The 27,122-nt window shown below is 37.2% G+C and overlaps 1 protein-coding gene across 2 annotated transcripts; it reads right to left on the bottom strand.

Annotated features, from left to right (window-relative positions):
* Positions 1-240: 240 nt before the first annotated feature.
* LOC128505421 (ubiquitin carboxyl-terminal hydrolase 32-like) lies at positions 241-26,740 on the bottom strand. 2 transcript variants are annotated; one of them, XM_053475822.1, is made up of 34 exons: positions 26,581-26,740; positions 24,028-24,155; positions 18,850-18,955; positions 18,607-18,725; positions 18,331-18,490; positions 17,884-18,015; positions 17,641-17,748; positions 17,332-17,447; positions 17,112-17,174; positions 16,930-17,013; positions 16,537-16,598; positions 16,330-16,432; positions 15,911-16,094; positions 15,663-15,826; positions 15,359-15,499; positions 14,812-14,929; positions 13,984-14,138; positions 13,432-13,513; positions 13,243-13,317; positions 13,021-13,159; positions 11,554-11,659; positions 11,176-11,349; positions 6,809-6,983; positions 6,555-6,706; positions 6,353-6,470; positions 5,913-6,121; positions 5,578-5,762; positions 4,642-4,728; positions 4,430-4,550; positions 4,076-4,267; positions 3,731-3,956; positions 2,934-3,328; positions 1,558-1,650; positions 241-1,482 (listed from the first exon to the last, which is right to left on the bottom strand). In XM_053475822.1, the coding sequence occupies exons 1-34, from the start codon at positions 26,636-26,638 to the stop codon at positions 1,309-1,311; spliced, it is 4,704 nt and encodes a 1,567-aa protein (XP_053331797.1). In that variant the 5' UTR covers positions 26,639-26,740; the 3' UTR covers positions 241-1,308. The 2 variants fall into 2 exon arrangements, with proteins under 2 accessions (XP_053331797.1, XP_053331798.1); XM_053475823.1 differs by having other exon boundaries at positions 16,004-16,094.
* Between the last annotated feature and the right edge of the window lie 382 nt (positions 26,741-27,122).

Here is a 27,122-nt window from a genome sequence, read left to right as displayed (position 1 = left end):
GGGGGGATGGGGGCGCCCCTACTAGTACAGCGGTGCTAATACGTCAAAAGCACTAGGAGAAGAAGCGGCGCACAGTATTTATTTAATAAAATAATGGAATAAAAATTAAAAAATAAAAATAACTAAAGAAGAACCATAATGTGATTGCTCGAGCATCATACCAGTTACTACCCACGTGCAGTTTAGCACTCAACATAACACACAAGACAGTTAAAGACACAGAACAAAGATTAACTGGTCTAGGGTTCAACATTTGGGTTATATTTAATACTATTTCAACAAGCTTTTCTAATCCAACGTCTTTATGTTAAATATGTCAAATAGTGGCACAATGTAATAAAAACAAAACAATACTAATATCTGTACTTGTTTAACTCACTGATCTCAGATTTCTCTGCAGAAAGAGTATTAGAGCACAGAGGTCCACAATGTAAAATGCTTCATATTTAGCAATAAACAGTTGACAAGTGGAAGTGTCCAAGTTTTCCTTTTTTTTTTTTTTGTAAGCTACAAATAAATAAAGTGCTCAGACGCTTCCTCTGTGGCATGCTAACAATTTACAAGTTTGTTATCCTGAGCAAAGACAACATTGACAACACAACGGCACACTGTACTATATGAACGATGCTGACCGAATCGGGTTGGCACAGAGAAAACAGTTAGAGTCACAGAAAATCATAATGGTTTTATCATATGCTACAATGACACATTGTAAACAAGCGTGGAATGACATTCAATATGTGCAACATCGCAGAAGTTAAACATATATAAAAAAAGTGCATATATTATTATCAACTTAAAATAAAATACGATTTCTAGAACCATCAAATCATTCTTTAAAAGAAACTGACAATGAACAAAATTACATAAAATAAAAAGAACAGGACGACACTAAAGATTTTTCTTTAAAAATATAAATCATAATTAAACAATACCATGATGCTGTTAAAATTTTAACAATAAATAGACTAGTACCAACTGCACACTAATGTAAATGACGTTATATCCTTGTCACGCATGTATCATACAGTATGTGACCGGCACTTACTAAACAATTCTGTTCACTAAAAAGAAAAAAGAAAAAAAAAATTACAATTTGACACAAATTTAAAAACAGTAAGCGAGACAATATGCCAAGAGGAGACATTTTCTTAATTTTGTCAGACAGTGCAAGCCAAAAAGAACTTGTACTACAGTACCACGGTTTGGCGAAAAGTCAAAGGAAGGAAAAAAGGAGAAAAAAAAGTTCTCAATCTGAGAGAGTGGATCATTGTGAGTGTTTCTCAAATACGGATGAGAGCGCAGGCATCACTGAAGAACACAGTACTTCTTGTAGTCCGTTTCAAAATCCTCGTCCATGCTGCTAGTGTCAGCCATCTTTTTCCCGTCGGTCTTTGGCATGAACAGAGAGTAATCCACTCCCTGTTGCTCGTAAAAAAGGATGTACGCTGAATCAGTGTCGATCTCCTCTGGATTCACCTCCTGCGGAACAGATTCACAATGAGGTCAATATATAATGAGATGCTTGTACATTCTGAGACTTGTGAGAATGCTTACCTTGCAGCTGCTGTCGTTGTAACAGTACCATTTATCATTGGGGTTTTTGGCATACGTGACATAATGACCTCCTCCAAGTATCCCTGAGTGACACTGCAAACACATGAATTCATCAGTCAGGATCTATAAGCAGTCCGCAAATAAATCAGAGTTCATTTGAGTCAAACCATAACTCTCATACACTGGACAAATCCTACATTCATGAGCTCCAGGAAATGGGTAGTGAATGCTCCAATTTGACTAGATAGTATAAGGAAATAATGAACGAATTAGCTAAGTAGTATAATAATACACATCATGGGAACAAACGAGTGTATTATCATGTAGCACATCATGTTTGCACACTGAAATCTTGGCTTTGAGAACCGTTGCTCATCTATCACAGCTACAAGCGTTTTTCCTCTTGATATATTAAACCAAAGTACAGAAGTATGCAAGAGAGTTATAGTATTCTTTGTACTTCATGTTACGTTAATCAGTTTTTTGCCCCAGAAGTGTTCATGTATCAGGAAGAATTTGATAAAGGTCAAGGTAATCTACCTAACAAAAACAAAAAAAAACTTCAGCCAAGTTAAATGTCAGCAAATAAAATTCAGAAGCTTGCAGTAAAGTTTCAGTACTAAAGGTGTGTTGCATCGTCATAAATCGCATTAGACCTAATTTTGTTTTGCAAATGTCAATGAGGAGTAGGGTTTCTTTTTTGGTTGTTGATCATAGTCTGCTAGCTGATTTAGAAAAAAAAAATGATATAGAATAGATCTCAGGTCACTGATTTGTCAACCCGTGTAATACAAGTGAAAAGTTTGGACAGCACTTCTACATTTTAGGACAATACTTGATTTTGTCAAAACTATGAAATAACACATATGACACTAGGTAATTATGTAACAACAGTATTGTTGAACAGTTTGGTGCAATTGCAAAATCCATCAAGCACCGTGATGAAACTGGCTCTCATGAAGACCATCCCAGGAAAGCAAGACTAAAACTTACCTTTGCTGCAAAGTTGAAGCTCATTTACAGTTACCAGCCTCAAAAATCACCAATTAACAGCACTTCAGATAAGAACCGTTATGAAAGCTTTACAGAGCATAAGTAGCAGACACATCTCAATATCAACCACTCAGAGAAGATGACTGCAGATTTTTGGTGCCTCTAGCATTGTTTTACAATGTAGAAAGAAAAAAACATGGAATTGAAAGCTGTGTCCAAACTTTTGGTATGCCATTTAGTTTGCAGCCCATGAAACTCACTATTACACTTCCTATTACAAATACGCCCACTAGTAACATGTTGAAGGGCACTTTATAAGTTGCTGAAATTATATTGATTAGTAATTTTGGATGCAGGACCGGTGTCAATGTAGAGACACTCACTGATATTGCATACAGGTCATAGATAGGCTCCAGACAGATCTTGTCCCTCTGATCCTGTGAGGCCTCCAGGTCTATGCTGTCCTCAGTGCAACCATTGCTTTCCAGTTCTGAAACTGACGTAGCATTGTCACAGTCTCTGATTGGCTCATCCCCGAGTGCCGAGTCCAGACCTGTAGCTTCATTTTCGTTCCGGTTTTCAGGCTTACTGTGCTCCAGTTCCACTGGACTTTCTCTGCCACTGTCCAGGCTCTCTCTGCTGAAAGACAGCTGCAAACCTAAATCCTGCTGGGGTGATCTCTTTTGCCCCTGCTTGATAAAGTCACTTTTAGGGCTGCTGATGGGGCTGCAGCCTCGACTGAGGGAGGATGACAACAACCTTCCAGAGCTCAGAAAATCTGTGGATCACACACAAAATACTATAAATCATCAATTCAAATCAAATGAATCTCCACCAGCAATTTCTTTTTTCAATTTCTGTATTCCCATGTAAATTAGTGAAGACATTGACATAGCTTACATAAATATAAAACAATAATAATTTTATTATTTACAAACACACTTGAGTTTTTAATACTAGCATTTTAAATGCTGCTGTGACTTTGGCGAAGAGAATGTTTTTCACAATAAAATAATTCCCCCTACACATTGGTCATAAAAACACATTTTGTAAAGTTTAAAAACCCCAAAAAAACAACGACTCTCACTGCTTTCATTCCCAGCCCAGCAGTATAACCCACGGGATTTGGTTTCATATGAATAAAAGCCACAACGCTTTACTGTAATGGCTGAAAGCTGACCTTTAACATTATTAACGTTGAGTGATGTGGGAGTTGAGGGTGAATCTCTAGAAACTGTTCCCTGCTCCTGTTCGGACAACTCCTCTGCCAAACCACCTCTCCTCTGGTCTACATCCCGTGGGGTCAAAAATGCTCTTGGGTCAAAGTTATCCCTGGGAAACCGCACAATCTTCTGAGACTTGATCCAGCGATTGTTGACAAACTGGAAACGCTTCAAATGCACAATCTGCACCATGGAAAACAACATATGCTACTATTCAAAGAGAAATGCACTAAAAATATATTGACTGCATTAACAATAAGATTGTAGTGCCTGGTGCTGTGAAAGAAGTGGCCTGTTAATACCAGAATAGGTGGAAGTCTCCAGATGTCCAGTTTCTTGGTGGCTATTCGATGAGTCTTGCACTTGGAGCAGTAGTAAAGCTCATTTTCACCCAGCTCCTCTTCCGTGGTGAAGGCTCTAAGGCAGCTGTCCAGACTGATTGGCTCAGCCTGAGCACGCCGACTCCGATCCACACTTACATGTTCCTCCACCAGCTAAATAATACCAAAATAGATAAAACAGCTACAGGTTATCGAGCAATACCTTATTTAAAATAGGTGATCTACATCAACATATGGGATAAGCTCTCTGGGGGCATTTAAATCCCACTTTATAAGTCTCAGTGGCCCTGCTCTGGATTGTTATTCATAGCTTACCCTCTCTTGGGATGTCTGATAGCGAAGGTGTAATGCAGTTGGGTCCCAATCAACAGCTATACAAGCATTGCCTACTATAGCTCTGTCATCATTGCACTCTATGATACACCCTCTGCAGAACCTAAGGAGAAAAGACAGTGACTTAATCTTTCAGATATGACGGCAAAATCTAACCACTAACATATGGTGAAGTTCATAGGATTCACTCTTACTTGTACCATGGACACCTGGCACAAGAGTTTCCATCTCCTTGCACAACACGCAGGGTAAAGGGGTAGTGGTAGCCTAGACTGTCATCGCTAACAAAAAAATATATTAAAACACACAAAACAGTAAAAGAGAGGTTATCAAATGCATGGTCCTGTTTTATGTCGTATATATAAGTAAGGGCAAAGAGCAAAATGTGTTTTCTTTCATATTTTTCATTACTTAATTTAATAAGGGTGTGATTTAGCACAAAGACTGCATCTGGGACTGTCTACTAAATGTAGAAAATGGTAAAGTCCTGTTTACTGTGTTGAATTTCTTTTTTAACTGCATGCTTTTACGTCATGTGTTATAAGCAGGGTTGCCAGATCTGCATAATGCTAATAACCCATTGTACAAGCACTAAAGCAAATGGTTCACTTGATACTTGTATAGGGTAATACAAGTAGGATTATACTATTACACATTTTGTCAAAAACAAAAATATCTACAAAAATGTATTTTTAAAAAATAACAAACGGTCAAAAGATTAAGAGATTCAGGCAACACGGTTGCCGCCGTCTGCCTACAGTAATGAGAAACATGCAAAATGCAGAATTGTACCTGGATTTGGGAAGTGAAATCCAAAATCACAGACTTAATCACAAGCAAAACTGACCACAGTTGTCCTACATTACTACACTGTTGTCCTTCTTTACTACACTGAAGGGAACATGGAATCACATTTTCCCTTTTACCATATATACTGTAGGTTGCACATAATTCACACAGGCATTCTGAGTAAAATGATAGATTGTGACCTAAAAAGGGACACAAACTGTTTAGCATATCTGGTCTTGAGTGTTATGTTTCTTATACCATGTGCAACAACACTTCCATTAAAACACAAGTCCTGACAAGCAAGAGAAACTTGCTTTCTGTCATATAGCTGTGGCACTGACCAGTCTTGTGCATGGTTGCTTGACTCTTGAGGGGGTAGGGGACTTGCTAATCGGGACACCTGTGTCCACACTGTGTTGTACAAGTCACGACCACGTGTGTCTGCTGTGCAGGGAACAATTAGTGGCATCCCAAACAGACTGGGTCGGTTTTTCTGAGATGACAAGAAGTATAACTCGGCTCGCATCTAGAGAAAAACAAAACGCACATTAGATAAGAAAACAAGCCTTAGTTTTTTAATCTGATCTCAAAAAGTACATGGATTGTGATATAGTTATAATTTTCTATTATTATAATAATCAAAGCAACTTTTAACATTTTAACAACTAGCTCTCACCATTTTCCGGTGGATGGCGATGATGTACCCAGTGAGAGGGCTGGCAGGGTGTAACATGATGTGGCCATTAGGGAGGCCGTTGGCAGGGCTGCCTTCTGTGCTACAGGGTACCAAAGTATTCGGCATGCCCTTAGGAATTATGTCAAGCCTCAGGGATGTGCCACTGCAGACTGCTTGGCTGGTTCCATTTGAAATTGTCAGGAGGTCCTCTATAAACAGAGTAAGCATTAATAAGTAGCATCTACCATTGAGCAACAAACTACAAATCCTACAGCCTAGTGAAAAACCCAGAAGTAATAAACTAATCAGCTGCTGTTTAAATCTATGACACTGTCTAATATAAAATGCTGACTTTATAGACTTTAAAACTGCCTGTGTGCTGTAAAAGCTAATGAGTATGACTGATCCAATTATATTTTATAGGGTTCATCGGTTCCCACCAGAGCCTGCTTCTTTTGGTGAGGAGTCTGGCGAAGGTGAAGTGGGCAGTGGGATTTCAAAAGCACATAGGAAGCCACTCGCAGCACGTCGCACTTTCTGATTATCTAATGGAAAATTCTGTAACAGAAACACTTAGTCATGGTGAGACATAAACAGCAGCACTTTCAGGAATTAGGAAGGTTGCAGAATTACAATTAGCACCTTAATACAAGACAAATGGATCTCCACCAGGAGGATTTGTTCTGGTTTCAGATGGCATGATTCACTTAGCAGACTCTTCAAGCCGGAGTATTTCTCATCCACGTTGAGCCTAAGCCCGTACCTCACTGGCGTTGAGCCATCGAGCCTTATAACTGCAAGGAGATACCCAAACACAAATCATATAAAGTAACACAAGCCTTGTTGAGTCAGCACATCAAACTTGTTTTATTTTGTTAAGGATCTTACAAGCTCACCTATGATCTCAAGATGCATGGAGTTGTCCATGGGCAGAGGAAGTGAGAGAAAGTTAAATGGGTCAAATCGAGCACTAACATGGCCACACGTTTTACACTTGACCTGAGACCTAAGCTGACCATGGAACAGGTCCACCACAATTGAGCGATTTCTTCTTAAATGATTTTCCCACGCCTGACAAGAAACAACAAAGATGGGATGTAAGATCACTACAAAGCACAATTTAAGTATACAGTGAAACCTCGGATTGCGAGTAACGCGGTTTGCCAGTGTTCTGAAAGACGAGCAAAGATTTTTAATAAATTTTGACTTGGAAAACGAACAAGTCTTGGTTTACGAGTACCGAGTATCATGTATCACGCATGTGCTTCTTGTTTTGACGCTGAGCGTCACGTGATCACAACTGAGCCAACGTCTCTCTTGCGCTGCGGAATTGTGGATAATCGTCTCTCCAGCTCTGTCTTAGTGCGTGTCTCTTACTGGTATAATCAACATCCGTGCACGCATGTGATGAATAAAGCAAAAGCAAGTCTCATTAGAGAGGTTAAAAATCCATTTTTTCTCTCCACTCAAGGCTCAGCCTGCTCTGTGTCTGTGGGCACGCGTCATTGGACACTGTGCCACACAACACACACAACACACACCCACCCCTCTTACTTTCGCCTTTACAGACATACACCGACACACACACACACACACACACTCTTTCTCTCTGCTCTACACAGAAACACAGTGCAAGTTATTTTGTTTTATTTTTACTTTACAGCAATGATTTAATTCGTGTGTCGCTCAATCGACTGTCATTAGAGAGATTTCCTGTTTATTTTTCTAATCAAACAGTGTTTCCGTTGTGTGCGCGTGTGTGAAAAAAGTGGGGGAAGGGTAACTGTGTAAGACAAGAAGGGGGAGAGTGGGAGCGGCTCCTTACTTTAGCTTCACACACACAGGCACACACAGGCACACACAAGCACAGTGCCTGCGCGCACACAACGGAAACAGTTATCTGTTTGGATTTATCTTAACTTTTTTAAAGGTAAAGTGCAGGTCAATTTGTTTTATTTTCACTTAATATTTTGTGCTAATTATTTTTATGTATTAATTTTTTGCTACTGTGAAACGAATAATTTGAGTTTCCATGATTTCTTATAGGAAAATTCAATTTGGTTTACAAATGTTTTGGAATACGAGCCCGCTTTTGGAACGAATTATGCTCGTTATCCAAGGATCCACTGTAATTATATTCTTAACATCAAGTAATTATGAGGGACCCATTATTCATCACAGTTGTGCTATAAAGTTTGCATACCTTGGGAGAATTTGTAAGATGTGTACCATTTTTTAAAGAAAACATGAGTGAGAAGGCAAAATACATTTATTTTATTTCTTATAGGTGCAAGGTTAAATGTAAGGCATAACAGAATGGCACAAACAAACATAACATGCCAATAAAAAAAAGAGAAAATAACCCCTGTTGAAATGTCTGCATACCATTAGTTCTTGATATCGTGTATCGCCCCTTTAGCATTAATGATGTTAAGGTCTTTAATTGTCTCTGGTGGTATAGCTGACATATGCCATAGACTATAAGCCTCAAGGTCTTGTAAATTCTTTCGTTATCTTGCATGAACTACATGCTTGAGATCTCTCTAAAGTGGCTTAAAGACATTGAGGTCAGGAGACTGAGATGACCACTACAGAACCTTCACCTTTTTCTGCTGTAGCCATAGGAGGGTCAACTTGGCCTTGTGTTTTGGATATTTGTCATGTTGTAATATCCAAGAGAGTCCCATGCACAGCTTTCTTACTGTAGAATGCAAATTGTCTGCCAGTATTTTCTGATAACATGCTGCATTCATCTTGCCATCAATTTTGACTTACTTACCTGTGCCACTGGAGCTCACACAGCCCCAAAACATTAGAGATTTAAAACCATCCATGCTTTACAGTGGGGATGGTGTAATTTTCACCCTTGGCCTTGTTGACTTCTCTCTAAAGCTAAAAGTTACATTTTGGTCTCATCACTTCAAATAACTCTGCTCCAAAAGCTGTGAGGCTTGTCTAGGTGGAATCTGGCGTACTGCAAGTGGGTTTTTTTTGTGCCATAGCCGCGGTAACTGCTTTAACCTGGCAACTTGACCATGAAGGTAATTTGTGTTCAAGTACAGTGGAACATCGCTATCACACTCGCGTGAGCGCATACTGATGGGATCACTACTGTAAAGTAAAACAACAACAAAAACAAATTAAACAGCTCCTCACCTTTGAAAACAGTCACGACAGAGAAGAGTTTGTGTGTTTATTTGGCAACCTGAGAGAAGGGGAGCTGTAAAGCCGAGACCTATCGTCTCCCCTGCTGGGTCTTAGTGCTTGCAGTGTTTTTAAGTGTGCGTGTTTGTGTCTGTGTAAGGCAGAGAGTGTGTGTGTGTTTGTTTGGCAACCTGAGAGAAGGGGCTGTAAACGCGAGCGAGCCCCCTTTCAGCCCCTCCGTTCTCTTAGGTTGCCAAACAAACACACAAACTCTTCTCTGTCGCGATTGTTTTCAAAGGTGAGGAGTTGTTTACTTTGTTTTTTTGTTGTTGTTGTTGTTTTACTTTACAGCAGAGATCCCGTTAGTATGCACTCACGCGAGTGTGACTAGGGATGTTCCTTGCTAATTTTTAAACGGTTTTAAAAACGGTCTATCTGTTAATGTGTGTGTGTGTGTGCGCGTGTGTGTGTGCGCACGCACATTTTACACACACACACACACACACCCTGCGTACACAAACGGAAACACTTATCTGTCAGGATTTATTTTTTACATTTTTTTAAGGTAAAGTACAGGTTAATTTGTTTTATTTTTACTTTATATTTTGTATTAATTATTTTTATGTATTTAGTTTTTTGGGCTGTAGAACGAATAATTAAAGTTTCCATTATTTCCTATGAGAAAATTAAATTTGGTTTACGAGTGTTTTGGAATACAAGCCCGCTTCCGGAACGAATTATGCTCGTAATCCGAGGTTCCACTGTACCTCCTAATTGTGCACTTTGAAACACCACCACCACTTTTTTTTTTTTTAACTAATCAGCCTGTATTTGTCTCGAAGTTGTTTGTCTGATTTCTTTGCATCCTGAACAATTCTTCTAGTGTCTGAAATCTTTCTTGGTCTACCTGACCTTGCTTAATTTAAACAGAACCTTTTATTTTTCACATTTTTATCAGAGTTTAAACAGTACAAACTGGCAAGTGCTAAGATCTTTTTATATCCTTTTCCTGCTTTATAAAGTTCAACTACCTTGTAACACTGGTCCACTGGCAGTCCTTTGTCTCTCCTGTGGTGCAGTATCCGGCCAAATTAGTGCATCACCTCATGAGCTGATAAACTTGTGTTTACTGTATAATGTGGCCAAGAGTTTAAGGATATGTTTTGATCAGGGTTGCTTGAATAATTCTCATAAAAAAAAAAAAATTAAATTAAATTAAAAAATCTATTGGAAACTACAATGCAACCTCGGATTGCGAGTAACCGGATTTGATTCCGCAAGACGAGCAAAATTTTTTTTCAATTGTGACTTGAAAAACGAGCAATCTTGTAATATGAGTGTCAAGTATCATGTAGTACACATGCGCTTCTTGTTTTGACACCAAACCTCATGTGATCACAACTGAGCCAATGGTTATTCTCTCTCTCGCTCTGCGGAATTGTGGGTAATCATTTCCACGATGTCTGATAACGCTAAATATTTAGCATTATCAGACATATTTTTTAAATTAATGGCAAAATGAATTCTTTCAAAATTTTCTTTAAAAAGGTATGCAAACTTTAAGCACCAACTGTATATACATCAATATAACACATTTTTGACACAAAAAAAAAACTTTCCATTGTGGAAAACTGTAACACTAACAGTGACAATCATTCTCATTCCATAAAGGGTAAACAAATGTCTTTATTTATTAGTTTAGTTTGTCAACCTAATGAAAGATTAGATAATTCATTTGGTAAATAACAACACGTGATTAAAGAAAAAGAAAAAAAAAAAAGCTTAGTGTGATTAGTGTGAAGCATCCACCCTAAAAGTCTGTGTAAATAATCTATTTTATGAATTAGCGATAATATATTAGAATTAATACAAAAATGTAACTAAATATACAGCCAGCACTATTGTCAGAGCCATACCGTTACAGAACATTAACACCTTCTGACATAACGATTATTAAAACATTAAAACCCACAGTTCAAATTGCTTTCACATCTACCCAAACCTGCCTACCATTTTTTAGCTATTCAATATAAAAAAATATATGTATATAAAAAAAAATAATTATTATTTATTGCTCACACTTTTTAGAGCTTTACTGGAAAGCAGTAAAATGTCTAACCTCTGATGCAACTTCCCAGTCAGGTCTGCCATCACTGTCCTTCAGCTCAACATAAGGTTTATCATGGACACGATTGAGATCTTCATGCAGGCCATCTAGCAGGAAAGCCAGCAGTTCTTGAGAATCTTGCTGCTGGAAGCCATCAAAACGTGGTGCGTACTTTGCTATGGTCCACTAAAAGTACAGAGAAGAATTAGATACTGTAAACATACTACATAAGATCATTATATTACATGCCAATCAACTGAATATTATCTAGTATACCCTTACAGATGACCAATAATTATTCATAACTGTAATAAATAAAACTCTTTAAAACACACTATACATCGCTGTGTGTTTCCAGAAGGTAATAAGAAGGTTAGTTTAGAGGTATACCCTGAGTTTTAGTGGAGCAATGCTTTTTTGAGCACCACTCCACAATTCCTGGATGAGATCACCGTAGCATTTTGCCATGTGTCCTCGCATACCAATAGGATTCGTTCTGCAAAGAGAGGGTAAAATGATCAGCAATTTACAGGCCCACAGGCTTCATACTTTGTATAGATTTTGTCAAATGATGTTAAATTAATTTGCATATTCATTTACATTTAATTATACAAACTTAGCTTTTAAGTTTTTTTGTTTGTTTAAAGGACCAATAAAAAAAAGAAAGAAACAAATCAATAAAGTCATTAGTAGCAGAATGGGGTTTTATGGAGTCAGTTCAATAAAAATGTTGGATATGAAATGAAACACGCAAGATGTGAGCATATGTTAATTTGAGGGGTTTGACAAAAGCATTGCATTAACCATTCAGGAATTACAACCATTTTCATACATAAACATTTTTTTTTGTTTTGTTTCCTCACTCAAAATACTTTCTCAGGCCTTTACTGCAGCTACCTACAGCTGCTGCTTATTTGTGGGTCTTACTGCCTTCAGTCTTGTCTTCAGTAAGTAAAAAGCATACTCTGTTTGGTTGAGATCAGGTGACTGACTTGGCCAGTGAAGAAAATCACATTTATTTGCCTTGAGAAATTCTTGGGTAGCTTTCACTGTATGTTTTGGGTCACTATCCATCTGCAATACAAAGCAGCAGTTCCTCAGCATTTGGCTAAATCTGAGCAGACAGTGTAGCCCCATACACTTTCAAATTCATCTCGCTACATCAGCAGTCATGTCATCAATAAACAACAGTGACCCAGTTCCTCTGACAGCCATACACATTAATGCCAATAATACAGCCTCCACCATGTTCGACAAATGATGCATTATGATTTTGATCATAAGCTGGTCCTTTCTTTCTCCACATTTTTCACTTCCCATCATTCTGGTACAAGTTCATTTTGGGTTTAGCAGTCCAAGGAATCTGGCAATTATTTTTTTTATCTGGCCTTTCTGTTTTTTAGACATGGTTTGCACCTTGTTTCTAAGCATCTGTATTTATTTACTAAAGCTCTCTCTTGACTAGATTTAGACAATGACAACCAAACTTCCTGAAGAGTGTTCTTGACTTGGCTAAAAGTTGTAAAAGGGTCCTTTTTCTGCAGTCATCCAATATAGTTGACTTCCATAGTTTTCCAGTTTTTTTTGCCAAAATGTATGGACTTAACTGCATGTATACTGCATTTTAAGTTTGCCATAAAATACAATATGAGGGTGTTTGACCATGCTAGTAAAATTATCTGGGTGTTTTATGCATTTTGTGTGGGGCACTCATATATAAATAAAAAAACCTTTTATCTGTCTTGACGGGAAGAAATGGGACAAGCCACAATGCAAAAGTGTGACAACCAGACAGGTACTCCCCTTTAGCAATCCAACAATTTTTTAAAAAGAGCAAAATACCTCACATGCACACACCTGTTTAGTTCATAAAGGTGAGACCCAGATGTAAAGTATTCTGTAAGAGGTTTAGTGTTGCTCACACACTGAATGCTGGAATTCATAAAACATGTGTTGCCGAGGTTACTGAGTCCTGTGGCCCCTTTCTCAGTGGGTACTGCAAAAAGAAACAGAAATGTGTACTCTCATACAAAAACATGAAGCCATGCAGAAGATCACTTTAATTCAATTGTCCTGGACCTTTGTGTCTGTTCATTCTGTTGCTGTTGGCTAAAAATGACATCTCCTCAGGCCAGCTCATGTCTTTGTTGCGAACTACAAAAACAAACAAACATGAGAATGCATATGTGGAAAATTTTAAACAATTATATTTATTAATAAATAATATACAATTATGCTAAATCACAGTTAGTAACCGTGAATAACTACCTTCAATAACCATGTACTGTTCATCTGGGATCTTTAATGCTTCCAGGGAATGATCCTCATCATCAAGAAGAGTCAAATAATTCTGTAGAATGGATGGCAATTACTTGAAGAGATCCTCGGTACAGAGTGTTTTGGACTTATCCAAGACAGGGAAATCAACATTCACAATAATTGTATTACTATTATATGTAATTCAATGGTTTTAAAATGTATAATAATAATAATAATAATAATAATAATATATAATATTATTATTATTATATTATTATTATTATTTCGTGAAAAGTGGGATGACATTAACTATGCAAGTTATTCTAAAGGGCTAAATTTCCTAACTAAAATGTACTGACAATTAATTATTTTCTGACATTACTAAAAAATATTCATAGATAAAAAATATAAAGCCATGAAATGAATTTATATAATTTTTTTCTTGGTTTAAAAAAATCTATATTTTTCATTATTCATTTAAAATGAAGAGTTTTGTAATTTTATCGTATTCCCAAGTTTGTGTGAGTGTTTGTGTGTCAGTTTGTTTCATAGACTCTTTACCTCATTCATGTAAAGCCACAGTCTCATATCCTCATCTTTAATCCGCAGCCTCTGAGACAGATACTCATGAATGTCCTTTATCGTTCCTACACGGCTGAAGCAGCCAGTGTATGCCAGCACTCGCTTTAAAGGGGTAGTGGGTGATGGCATGCTACCTACAAGACACATCAGGGGGTTATTATGCGTATAAAAAGAATCCATGGAAAGTAGAAAAAAACCTTATAATTTGACTAAGCCGAGTTGAAAGATAAGCATTTTATTACATCTAACTAACCACACATGACATGACTGGGATTAAAGCCTGCTGATTTGCAAATTACTTGTGACATTTATTAAGCAGATAAGGTAAGGGCTAATTTATCAGGTTCTGAATGTCTGTAATAAATCAAAAGAGTAGGCTACTGTGATGTACAGTCAAGTGAAAAATTTAACATTCACTCTGAATTCCTAAAACCTGAAAATGTAGCCCCCGTTGGGATCCATTTTTGTCATTGTGGCAAAAAAAAAAAAAATTACGAGATAACAATTCAAAACTTTTGAAGAATGATCCTCTGAGCATACCAGTTACCAGAAAGAGAAGAAAATGTTTCATTAATTTGTTTTTTTTCTTTCACTTTTACTTTTTAATAGACTGTTTTTTGTAACTTCAATAACTGCCTTGATTTTATATAGTTAACCCTGCTTTAGCACTTCACCAAAAAATAAAAATCGCTCCTAAAACAAGAAGCTAACAGTTAATTACAATGGCATGAGCAAACTTTTTTTTTGTACATGTAAGCTGTGTACTGTCCCTAAACTTCAGTATTAGCCTCATGTGCTCAGCCTTACCCATGTTCATCCAGCCGTTAGATTGTGGTGTGCGTGCGGGAGGCTGCTGCCTCAGGAAGAGCAGGTGTCTTGGAAAGAGTTCTAATTCTGCTTTCTCCATTTCCCTCGACCTAATCACCTGCACATTAGGGATACATAATCATATTATTTAAAGTCACTGCATTATTTTTTTAACTCTAAGGACACACCTCAGGACACACCTCAGGACAACACTTCATTGCAAACTTCCCATTCATGTTAAAACAGTCTCATTGGTCGCATTAATTTAAATCAATGTGACTAAGGACACAGAGCATGCTTATACCTGAATAAAAAAATCTGACAGAAAAAGCCTTTATGTCCCTTTTGGAATATTATGATATGAATTAAAACTATTGGTCTAAAAACTGTCTAAATAAATAAATGATTAAAGTGACTATAACATTGGTTAAAATTATGCAGCCCTAGCACAGTATAATAAAAATACCCAAAAATCTTTAAATGTATAAACAAGATTAGAAAATGGCACATTAATGCCGTGATGACTGATAGGAAAGACAGTACGTACTGGCCGGGGCAGGCTGAGGTTTGCTCCGTACCAGTGGTAAAGAGCTCTCCAGACTGGCTCAGGTACAACCTCAAAGTCTTGGCCCAGGTGCAGGTTGGGAGATCGTCTCAGTAGTGCCCCTTCCATTGTTAATGTGGGAGCCTGTTAGAAAGGATTAAAAAGACAATCATATCACAATTTAGCTACAGTATGAAACAAAAGAGAGTCAAATGAGAATTATTCTGCCTATAAGCATATGATGCATCTCTCCTCTATTTTGCTTAACAATCGCTGGCATGTGATTGTGTTTAATAGAACTGCCTACTTTGAGAGGCTCTGAGGTCACCAGTGGTTGGTTGTCTATGGCGCCTGGCCTGAGGGCTGTCACGTTCCCCTCGGCCCCTGGGAATGTCTGGCTGTCTACATCAGACGAATCAGTCTGTCGAGAGAAGCAGATATCTGTGGCAGTCGAGCTGGAATGAAGGAGACCTAAACAAGAAAGAAGGCAAGTCTGTGAAAGACTTCAACAACGGTAGCCAGAGGCCACACTGCTTTTTTTATGTGAATACTGACTGCCACTTGTCGTTTCTGATGCTTCAGAGGCACTAGAGATGTTGTCAGAGAACTTTTCTTCTGGAGAAGAGTGTGAGCTTGTTGTGCCCTCACCCTGACTCCCTTGTTCCATCCCTGCAGGTGAGGTAGGAGTTCTGCTGCTAGGAAATACTGTGGGTTGTTCCACCACTATCACTTTGTTGTTCTGTAAATAAAATAGCAAAATGAGCTGCCTTGTGTTAAGCTTTTAAAAGAACTCTCCTTTTTTATTAAACTAATCTCAATCCACTCAAGTCAACATTTTAAGTTTAATTTTTAAGTTTAGAATTAGATGGTTTCTTTACAAGTATACCTAACAGAAGCTAGGCTACATACAAAATTTCAATGGTTATAAAACTACATACACATGTATAAACTCAAACAGGTATTGTTAAGCTTACATATTTGACATAGTCCTTCCACTGCTGCCACCATTGTGTAGAAATAAGAAACCAGTAATCTCCAGGCTGAAGGCCATGCCGGCTTTCTCTCTCTAACCAGCCCCTGAACACAGAATGCAATCTAATGATTAGTGCGGTTTCTGGGGACAGAATAAGAATTTAAAAGTTGTATGAAATAAATAAAAACAAATTAGGTGTTTTATTAACCTGATGATCTGCCCTTCTTCCTCAGGAGTGGCAGGCCGCAGTCCAAGAACTATATGACACACCTAAAAGGAGTAACAGGGTGAATTGCAAGCTAATTGTAAACAGCTAATTTGATGTTAAATTATTGTACTTAATATTTAAAAAAAGAAAAATATTCTTTTACTTTTAAGGTTTTTTTTTTTTTTTTTGCTTCGTAATATTTTACTTTATTTAAAAAAAGTTAGACAATACATAAATAATTGTTTTTTGTACAACACTACTGCATTGCAGGCAGTTTCTGAGAATATCTACAGTATATATCAGGATGCACATTGCTTATTGTGTGCCTTCGAGCATTGCGATACAATATGTTTGTCATCCTGCCAACCACAATGCTTAGGTGTTCACTCGTACCTGAAATAAGAGGTTGAGGAACTCAGCAGCAAGTGCACTCTGAACGCTCCATATCTGATAGTCTTCGAGTGTCAGATGACCGTTCTATTTATAATGAGAGCAAAGAGAAGCTGCAACCTTACTCTTGGAAGGTTAGACATTTCATAGAAATATGCAACTAAACAGAAACTGGCAATATATACCTTGGTAGTGTCATGTACTTTGAGAATGTCTTCAACAATATTAGGCACACTTGACTGTAATTCCTGCAAAAGACCAATTAAATTAAACCAGAATCATAATTAATAAAATCCATTATTGAATAAACAAGTAAAAAAAAGGAAAAGCATGTCCTATCATATTTGACGAGTATGTCCAACATACAAGATCATTTTCTGTATCAACATATGCAAGATGACTCACAGGAATTGAGTCAGTACGATTGTCCCTCCAGACCTCCAGCAGCGCAACAACCATCTCGTGGATTTCTTCTCGACAAAGAACTCCGTCACGGTCCACATCAAATACTTTAAAACAAACTGATCCAAAACAAAAAAGTAGGCATTAGCTACATTAGTCTAGATGATACATCTTCATGTGCATTATACTACCATTATTATGTAATGCATTATAAAAATGTAACAAGCTCAATGTGCTGCAGAATAATACTGTGGGTCTACTTTTGAATCTATAACTAAAATGCATCAATGATGTAAAAGGATGTACACGTACATTTCTGTCTTTCGGCCAGAGGTCCTCTACAGCAGGCCGACAACCCACAGGAAATCTCTTTGAAATCTATGTGATTGTCTCTGTTTTCATCAAATGCATGAAACAAACCTAATAGAAAGATTGAAAATGCATAAGTCGCATTTACAGTTAAACTAATTCTTACAAACTTACCATGAGATTTTCATAAAATATAGATATTGATGAATAATATATTGATAAATAAAAGTGTCTGGTAGTGCATACCTTCACTGACAGATAGGTGGATAGGAGGGGATACCAGTGGGACAAATGTCTCCAAGTCAAAGCGTCCAGTTCTTGACTGTGCTTTTAATAACCAGTATCGTTTTTCAAGGTCGATGATATCTGACTCTTCCACTGCATCACATAAAACATCACAGTAATTTATCATTGGAGAAAGCTGAGAATAGTTATGGCATTAAGTGCATTTTTGCTCAGACTAGAGTGAGAAGTAGATGTAGACTATACTCATCAATACATATTAATTAATTGGGAGAAAGTATAACAGACAGTATTAGTTACTTCTGAACATTCTTGTGCTTTAAAGTTTTTGATGATAGGGATTCATCCGTAATAAATAAATAAATATATAATATATATATATTCATATTTATTTATTATTTACATATTATTTGAACAATTACATGGCTATGCAGAATGAAACACACTTACAGTGAGTGACCCCAGCCAGTGTCTGGTAGAAGGTGGGCGTGTCACTGTCATCAGTGAGAGTCACACACACCCCACTGGACAGCAGCCAGCGGGAGAAGGTAAAAGCATCCTTGTTTTGAAGCAGCCAGCTCTTAAACTTTTCATAATTTACCTTTTCAGCCTAAGAAAGATTAGATTGAAGAAATGGCAAACAGTTAATCAGTGCAACTTGTGAAAGTGTAATAACCAAAACAGCGATAAAGTCTATTTTTCCGCCAATTTAAGAAGATAGCCGACCTCTGCAAAGCACTTTCTCAGAGACGGATGAACTTCCCCATCCACAGCTTGTAGCATGGTTTCAATGTCCTCAAGTGTAGCATAGCTGCCTGATTCACTGGCAAATAAACTAAAGATGTCTGCAAGAGAGCAAAAAAAAAAACCTAATCTCTTTGTCTGTGGTCCTGCTGAGAATGTTCATCACGTCAAACATTTCAGAGTCTAAAAACAGCCTTCGAACTAGCTGTCAGAAAAGTCACTTACATCTCGCCTTTTCTTCATCACGTCCTCTTGTGAGCAGCACCAAGCCAACGATAAGGTTGTTAAAATGCAGGCCTTTTGATGTACCACCAAATGAACTATATATCACCTACAAGAAAAATAAAAGGTAAAAGATCATATTAGCTAAATAATAGGCATTAAACTCTTACATAAATATTTGCTCTGTGAATAGCTTCTTCTTCTTCTTCTTTGTCTTTCGGCTGTTCCCTTTCAGGGGTCGCCACAGCAAATCATCTGCCTCCATCTAACCCTATCCTCTGCATCCTCTTCTCCCAAACCAACTAACTTCATGTCCTCTCTCACTGCATCCATAAATCTCCTCTTTGGTCTTCCTCTAGACCTCCTGCCTGGCAGTTCCAACCTCAGCATCCTTCTACCGATATATTCACAATCTCTCCTCTGAACATGCCCAAACCACCTCAATCTGGCCTCTCTGACTTTATCTCCAAAACATCTAACGTGGGTTGTCCCTCTGATAAACTCATTCTTAATCCTATCCATCCTTGTCACTTCCAAAGAGAACCTCAACATCTTCAGCTCTGCTACCTCCAACTCTGCCTCCTGTCTTTTCTTCAGCGCCACTGTCTCTAAGCCGAAGAGCATCGCTGGTCTCACCACTGTCCTGTACACCTTTCCTTTCATTCTCGCTGATATTCTTTTATCGCACAACACACCTGACACTTTTCTCCACCCATTCCAACCTGCCTGTACCCGCCTCTTCACCTCCTTTTCACACTCTCCGTAGCTCTGGATTGTTGACCCTAAGTACTTAAAACCCTGCACCTTCTTTACCTCTGCTCCCTGTAGCCTCACCGATCCTCCTGGGTCCCTCTCATTTACACACATGTATTCCGTCTTGCTGCGGCTAACCTTCATTCCTCTGTGAATAGCTGATCACTTGTATTAGTATATTATTAACATTCAAATTTTTTCAAAATAAACCTCAAAAACATTCAACAAATGTATTCAAATAAAATTCAGAGCCTTGCCTGGTCACACCCTTAATCAGCTAAAAATATGGATTTGTAAAAAATAAAGTATAAATTATTCTAACTATAACTGTTAAAAGTATAAATTGAATGTAAGCTGCAGTGTATTTAATTACAGGAGTCAAGGAGAATCGTTATGCTACAATATTAGATTGAAAACACACCACGCATCTAATCTCTCCTAATTAATTTCAAATTGGTTCTTAACCTTGGTTCCATACAGGACAGCACAAGCCAGTGCTAATGAGACTTGAAAGCTTACACATGATTCATAACTCATAAAAAACTGAAAATACCAGTCTGCCTGTTTGAAAAAGAAGATTTTGTTTACTTATCAGTTAGCTGGCTCAAATGTTGCCAAAAAAAAAAGACAAACAGGAAGACGCGTATGTTTTTCTGCACTTTGTAGTCTGCATGCCCAGAAGGCAAAAAATGACAAAATCCCAAGATCCGACTTGCCGCTTGTGAGACAAGTTAAACGCAGCATTAGGAAAATTATTAAAACGCATGTTGGGTGCCAGGTCATGCTAAATTTTGAGAATTATAAACATTTTTAAAAAAATGAAAGAAAATGGTTCGCTATTTTGAATATTTAATATTTTTGCACCAATTCTAGGTCACAATATAATTGTGAGCAAATTTGTGATGTTATTTCCATGGAGAGTTTTTAAAACAAAAAAGAAAAATCGGTGGATTTGAACATGGATCACTGTTATACAAAAATATGTGGAATCCATGTTGGGACAAGCACACACTTAAGCTAACATTTAAGCTAAATCCAAAAGTGATGAAAATATTTCTATGATTCAAATGTACACTTAATACAAGTTATTGCAGAAAGTCTAAATTTTAATGAAAAAATAAAAAGTGGTCTTAGACTTCAAAACCATTGTGTAACATTTCTATGTAAAAACTAAGCATGGATCCTCTACAGGAAAAGGAAGTGGTCATGTGCCTCAGCTTCATAAGAACCGAGACTGATGTTCATTTGCAGCAACACAAATGAACATGATCAATATTGAAACTTGTGGGCACAAACAGGAGAGACTGAGAAATCATGCAAAGAGGTTACTTCACACTCAAGATTTTATATTTGCTATTAAGATTTTAACCTTGCTTATCATGTAGTTACATAGTGACTGTAGTCAAAAATCAGTAATAAAACATATTTTAAGAAGATTTAAAACCATATTATATGTTTAAAAATATAATTAGCAAAACATTTCTAAATAATGCATGTGGTATTCATGCTGTGTTTTTGACCTTAATATGATTTGGGCTTTTTTTGTGCTACTATTATTGTTGTTGTTTTATTGTTAGTATTATCAATGTTAACACTACTATTGTTAGTACTTTTAGTAGATCTATCTGATGCACTGTGACCAAAATTATTTGACTTCAGTTTTTCGTATTTGAGTTACCAGATTTTTTTTTGTGCAGACTTAATAAATTTTTTAATAATTCTAAATAACCATGCCTAGAGTTGAGAACAATTATTTTCATGCATCTTGGGTAAAACACAATTTTTAATATCCATACATTTAATGTTATTACACTTTTCCTGTGTTAATTAATCTCCTTTATTTCCTATAAAAGGTAATTTAAAGATCAAAACCTAGGAGATTTATTTTGTTAGGATTTGGTGCCATTGCCTTTTATTAGCTTGAACTTGAATCAATTAAGTGGGTTTAGGCTCCCACTAGTTTATCACACAATACTGGTGGAAGTCTAATACTTTACCATTGTTGACTTTAATTTATTTTGTAGCTTTGTTGTTATGCATGACATCATTGCTGTGATTAAGTCTTAAGTCTTTGGCTGATGAAATACTTGAATTCCTTCATCAGCTCCTTTGTTTGTTTCAGTGGAACCTGTTAGACCAAAAGGTTCTTTCATCTCTGAAAGTCTATTTGTATCTCTTTTATTATTTTTATTTAGATTTGCATAGATTTGTTTGTACAGATGGTTTTGTAGTTTAAAAATTGCTCTTAGGAACCAGACCTGTTGATATTCAGAATTTTATTTTCTGGGGGTTTTAGTCGAAACTAGATTGTCCAGTTGTATCAGGGGCAAAAAAGAAACTGACCTTGAAAACATCTCTAATGAGAAAAAAAGATCTCCTAATCGACTTGTCAAAAGAAATACGCAGAAACATGACATTTATGGAGTTGGAAAAACTGATAAATCTTTATCCTAGGTGTATGGAAACCTTTGGCCTCAACCATACTGTATATATTGCACAATAATACTAAAATATATAACTCAACAATAATAATAAAAAGAAACTGGCCTGGTTCAGTCTCAGTCATGTAATAACTTTACACTGCGTTACACTCAACCTTAAATAACATTTGCAGGCCACATGACCTCATGGCCACATGACCATGCACAAATCCGTTCAGTTCATCAGGTTCACACACACGGCACATGAGTTCACCTCTGCAGTCTACTAAACAAACTTTGTTTAATTAATCAAGCTTTAAATAAATAACAGACTCTGTTACATAAAAGAAATTAAACTGATTAATCTCAGGGTTTCACAATTAACCAGGTTAATTACAAAGGCTGGATCCATTGATCAGAAAAACACAGAATCTGCTGAGTGCAGTACAATTACACAAAATTTTCCATTTCATAAGATTAATTAAAAATAAATCCTGCAATTTTATATAACTCCTGGAAGCAAAGCTGGTTAAAATAACAGTGAATATATTTATAACTGTTAACAATGATGATTACAATTTAAGTTTGATTAATTAAAAATTAATAAATGAAAAAAAAAAATCAACTATCTGTGTGTGTGTGTGTGTGTGTGTGTGCGCGCGCACATGTATGCACGTATATGCAAGATCAAAATATTAGCACTATCATTTCATTACTTTGAAATCAGTATTAGAGTAAGTCAATAATAATGCACAAAAAAATATCTGGTACTGACAACACGGCATTAGGCAGACACCATGTGTCTACCCAAAGTTTATTATTTTCCACTAACAGTGTGAAGTGAAAGTTGGTGGACACCTAACCATCTTACTTATATGTGCTTTTTTTAACATCCTATTCCAGATTTAGTCCCTGTTGCTGTTACAATAACCCACACTCTTCTAGAAAAGATTGCCATAAAATTTTGAAGCAATGCTGTGGCGGTCTGTGCTCATTCAGCCACGCAAGAATTAGTGAATTCCAACCATTTGACCATCACAGCAATTTGTCCACGCAATTTAGTTTCCATTTTTTATTCCAACCATTTGACCATCACAGCAATTTGTCCATGCAATTTAGTTTCCATTTTTTATTATTAATAAATGGACATATAGTATTCTTTCTGTTTAGTTTGCTTTAACCAAAAGCAACTTGGTTCCTTTTATTGCTTTTGTTTTAGCAGCTATAAACAGTCACTTCTTTACAAGTCACTCTTTCTTTCCCCCTCTTTCTTCAGGTTAATAATGAAATCATCAGACCATCTATCTATTGAAGACTTTCCTGTTGGTGAGAAACTTAAATAAAAATAAAAAAAAACAGAAATGCTGTAAATTTTGGTAAACCTTATAGAGAATCTTGGAGACTTGTAATGACTGGATACTGTCTGAAGATAATACAGTGCTGTAATGAATTACCTAATTAATTAATCTTAATCTTGCCAAATTGGAATTATTGTTTTATAATAATAACTTATTTAATGTTTAAAAAAAAGTTAACTTTTGGTTTTCGAGGTGGTGAGGGGTGTTCCTGAGAAATCTCTCTGCTGCAAGATTATTATCATGTTTATTTAAAAATGCAATAAGAATTATATATATAAATATATATATATATATATATATATATATATATATATATATATATATACACATATATATACACTAATTAAACAGCGTCCTCAATTCCAAATTTTCTTTGTTAAATAATAAGTTTTTAATTACTGCAGGAAATTTAAGAGTAAAACAGATGCATGATGGATATAACAAGAGAAGAGAAGTCAGTCAAGCACTTCATATAAAGCACTTAGTTAAAAACAATCTTTTAAGTGAAAACCAACAATCACATGCTGGAACATGCAGAGGCGTGGCAGACATCTCTAACACAAAAATAGGTCATATTTTACCACCCTGAGCGGAAAGTATTCGCACCCCCTGCACATGTAAAGCACGCCTGCGATTCAGGCTGGTCTTACCTCAGAGATATTGAGTGGAACCATGTCCCCCAACACTTCCTTGAAGAAGCATTGCTGACTCATATAGCAAGACAGGCCACAGGTCCTCCTGAAAGCATCCCTCAGTCGCTTCAGCTCCACATCCGTGACTGGAAGATCAGGAATAAAGAAGTCAGAAAAATGTATCTCATGACAGTGCAAATATTTAATTTCAGTTTTTAGTATAAATAAATTTATTATTTCAATAATTTAATCGTTATAATGAAACACCTATTTTAACACCAGTGCTTAGAACGATGGTGTGCTAATTGAAGAATATGCTAACCATGGATTTAAGAGGATTTAGCCAGATGTCTACATATTAACAGAATCATTACAGTCTATGAACACACAAATATTCTAAGAAATGGCTTGAAAGGCATGATTTAATTCTGCCTGTTGACGCAGGTCCTTTTAAAATACTACGTCAGAATGGGAGCATGTTCAAGTGTTTGGCTGAATCACAAAACACCCGGCAGCTTTCGAGATATGCCACTCCATCACCAAATCTGAACAAACTCAACAGCAGACTAGAGAACCATTAAATATGAAGAAGAGCAGCATTTTTAACAGTGGAAGATTCCATAGTGCCACCTTAACGCAAACTGGTCAGCTTTACCTATAATGATATCCTAGACACAGGGATGCTGTTTGTTTTCACAACACCGTGTCATCACTGACAGGCAGATGACGCATCCGAGTTGTACATAAAACCACTCTAACTATTTTCCCGTTAAACCTGCACACGAGAAGATCAAGCAAAAGTTCACATTACAAGCCACACCAATCGGATATGCGTGGCATGACGATTCGGATTCATGATTGCAATTGATTTATTTGACTCATGGACACACCGTTGGACACAAGTCTTCGCTCACACCTTCTGGTTTAAAATGTCACACTTGTGTGACCATTTTCATGTCAAACAACAGATGCGATCAATGACATGCTTGGGATTAAACTCTGGAGGACGGCATGCAGCTAGTCGGCTGTATTTGTTTAGGTCCAGAAGAGGAAGAAAGCCAGACACCTCGATGTTGTTAACAACAAAACAGCAAGAAATGGCCCCCTGGAGGTGATGCATACTGTATATTTATTCATCTTCTATACCGCTTATCCTGTCTATCCCTGAAGACTTTGGGCATGAGTCGGGGTACATCCTGTACAAGGTGTCAATCCACTGCAGACTCACATACACATGGATGGTGGATCAGTGGTTTAGGGCTCCAAGTTACTGATCGGAAAGACGTGTTGCCACTGTTGGGTCCTTGAGTAAGGCCCCTTAACCCTGTCTGCTCCAAAAGTGACCCTATGCTCTGACCCCAGTCTACTAACGAGAAGCTGGGATATGCACAGAATAAAAAAATTCACAGTGCAATAATGTAGAGGTGATGATTAAACTTATTTAACACACACACACAATTCGGGAAGACCAATTAGCCTAATCTGCATGTCTTCCCCTCTACTGTGGGAGGAAACAGGAGTAACCCACCAAGCACGAAGAAAACATGCAAACTCCACGCACACAGACCCAGAGGCTGAAATGGACCATGGAGGGGCGAGGCCACAGTGCTTACCAGCTAAGTGCTACGCCACTGTGCCTCCATTATACACATTATATGTTATATACATATAACATACACATACTGTATACACATGTAACACACACACACACACACACACACACACAGATATGTTAGGAAGGTGTTAAATGAACAAACAAAAGATAAGTACAAGATGATTCATTATAGTTTAAACCATCCTCCTAGAAATGACAATCCTAATTGGAACTAAAAATAATTTCAACACTTTTTAAATTGTGATATATTTAAATAATTTTAGAACAATAACAATTTACTGTCTACATCACTAAGGGATTTATAAAAGGCTCTGAAACCCCCATTTTGATTTCAAGGACGATTTCAAAGACCAGTGCACAGTCCGGTGTTGTGTAAACTGCTTAGGAATTAGCCTGCTGGCTGTGGTTTTAAGATGGTTTCCGTGCAAAGGCACCAACATGTTTTACATGTTTCCACTTTAATGAAAACATTACAGTCTTATGGAGTTGCGCAATACTCCAAACTAGAAGCACAACACACAAACATAAGAGACGTGTGTACAAGTGCATGAACAAAATTGTGCAACTTGCTGGCTTACTGACAGAAATTAATTTGTTTGGTTTTATCCTGGTCGCTTCTGTGTGTAAACAGCTTTAGCATCTAGTTATTAAGCAGCTACATGACAGCTGTCTAGACTATTGTTATTGAACGTTATTCTAATCTGACACTCAAACGGAACAGTCTGCTTCTTCAGGCACACAAAGAAACAATGACAAAATGTTTAAGCTCAGTGTCAACACCGGTCTAAAGCTTGGTAAACACGGCTAGCATTGAGTTTGACAGATGCCTAGCGTGCTAATTTAGCCGCATGTGCTAATACTGTACATCTACATACAACAAACCGGAGCTAGTTAGCGTCGTTAGCTCTCCAGCTATCTGCACAAGCAGAAACTACACTACAGCTGCAACACCTCACCTCTTTTAACCGCCTCGTCGTAAGAAAGGAAACCAATCCTGGATTCTTTGGCCCCCATGATTTTGTCATTTCATATCAAAACAAAAAACATAACATAATTATTGATGTAGCGTTAGCTGTCTCTACCGCTGCATATCAGGGACTTATTCTTTTAGCTATCCCCGCGTGACGCGCGCCCAAGGCTCTGTCCCAACTAGCTCCGAATTACTACATGAGTGCACTACCGTGGCAGTAAAACAAGCGCACGCACTCCCTAGGTAGTGTGCACTATTTTTGAAGCAAATGTGCGATTTGGGATTCAGGCTAAAAAAAGATTCGCGTGAATCATTGGCAAACGATTCTTTAAAATGAATCGTAGAAACTGAATCATAAATCTGTCGCATTCGAGTCACCGCTATTTAATTAGCATGTCAAATAGCCCTCTGCTGTTGTTATAGTGAGCGTTCATGTGATACATGAGCTCAAATAACACTACTGTATATAAACCGCTTACAAAACCTGTTTGAGAATACTTAATGCATGCATATTCAAGCATTTTTCTT

Source organism: Clarias gariepinus, chromosome 17 (assembly GCF_024256425.1).
Source record: "Clarias gariepinus isolate MV-2021 ecotype Netherlands chromosome 17, CGAR_prim_01v2, whole genome shotgun sequence".
Lineage (NCBI taxonomy): Eukaryota > Metazoa > Chordata > Actinopteri > Siluriformes > Clariidae > Clarias > Clarias gariepinus.
This window is presented reverse-complemented; position numbering and strand designations above follow the sequence as displayed.

Bases quoted from the DNA above. Each gene is read 5' to 3' on its own strand.
- LOC128505421 (XM_053475822.1), bottom strand. From the start codon at position 26,638: ATGGGGGCCAAAGAATCCAGGATTGGTTTCCTTTCTTACGACGAGGCG. The intron at 18,491-18,606 runs GTCGGCTATCTT...AATCTTTCTTAG, and splicing joins TGAGAAAGTGCTTTGCAGAG to GCTGAAAAGGTAAATTATGA. The intron at 6,707-6,808 runs GTGAGCTTGTAA...ATCTCCTTGCAG, and splicing joins CATGCATCTTGAGATCATAG to TTATAAGGCTCGATGGCTCA.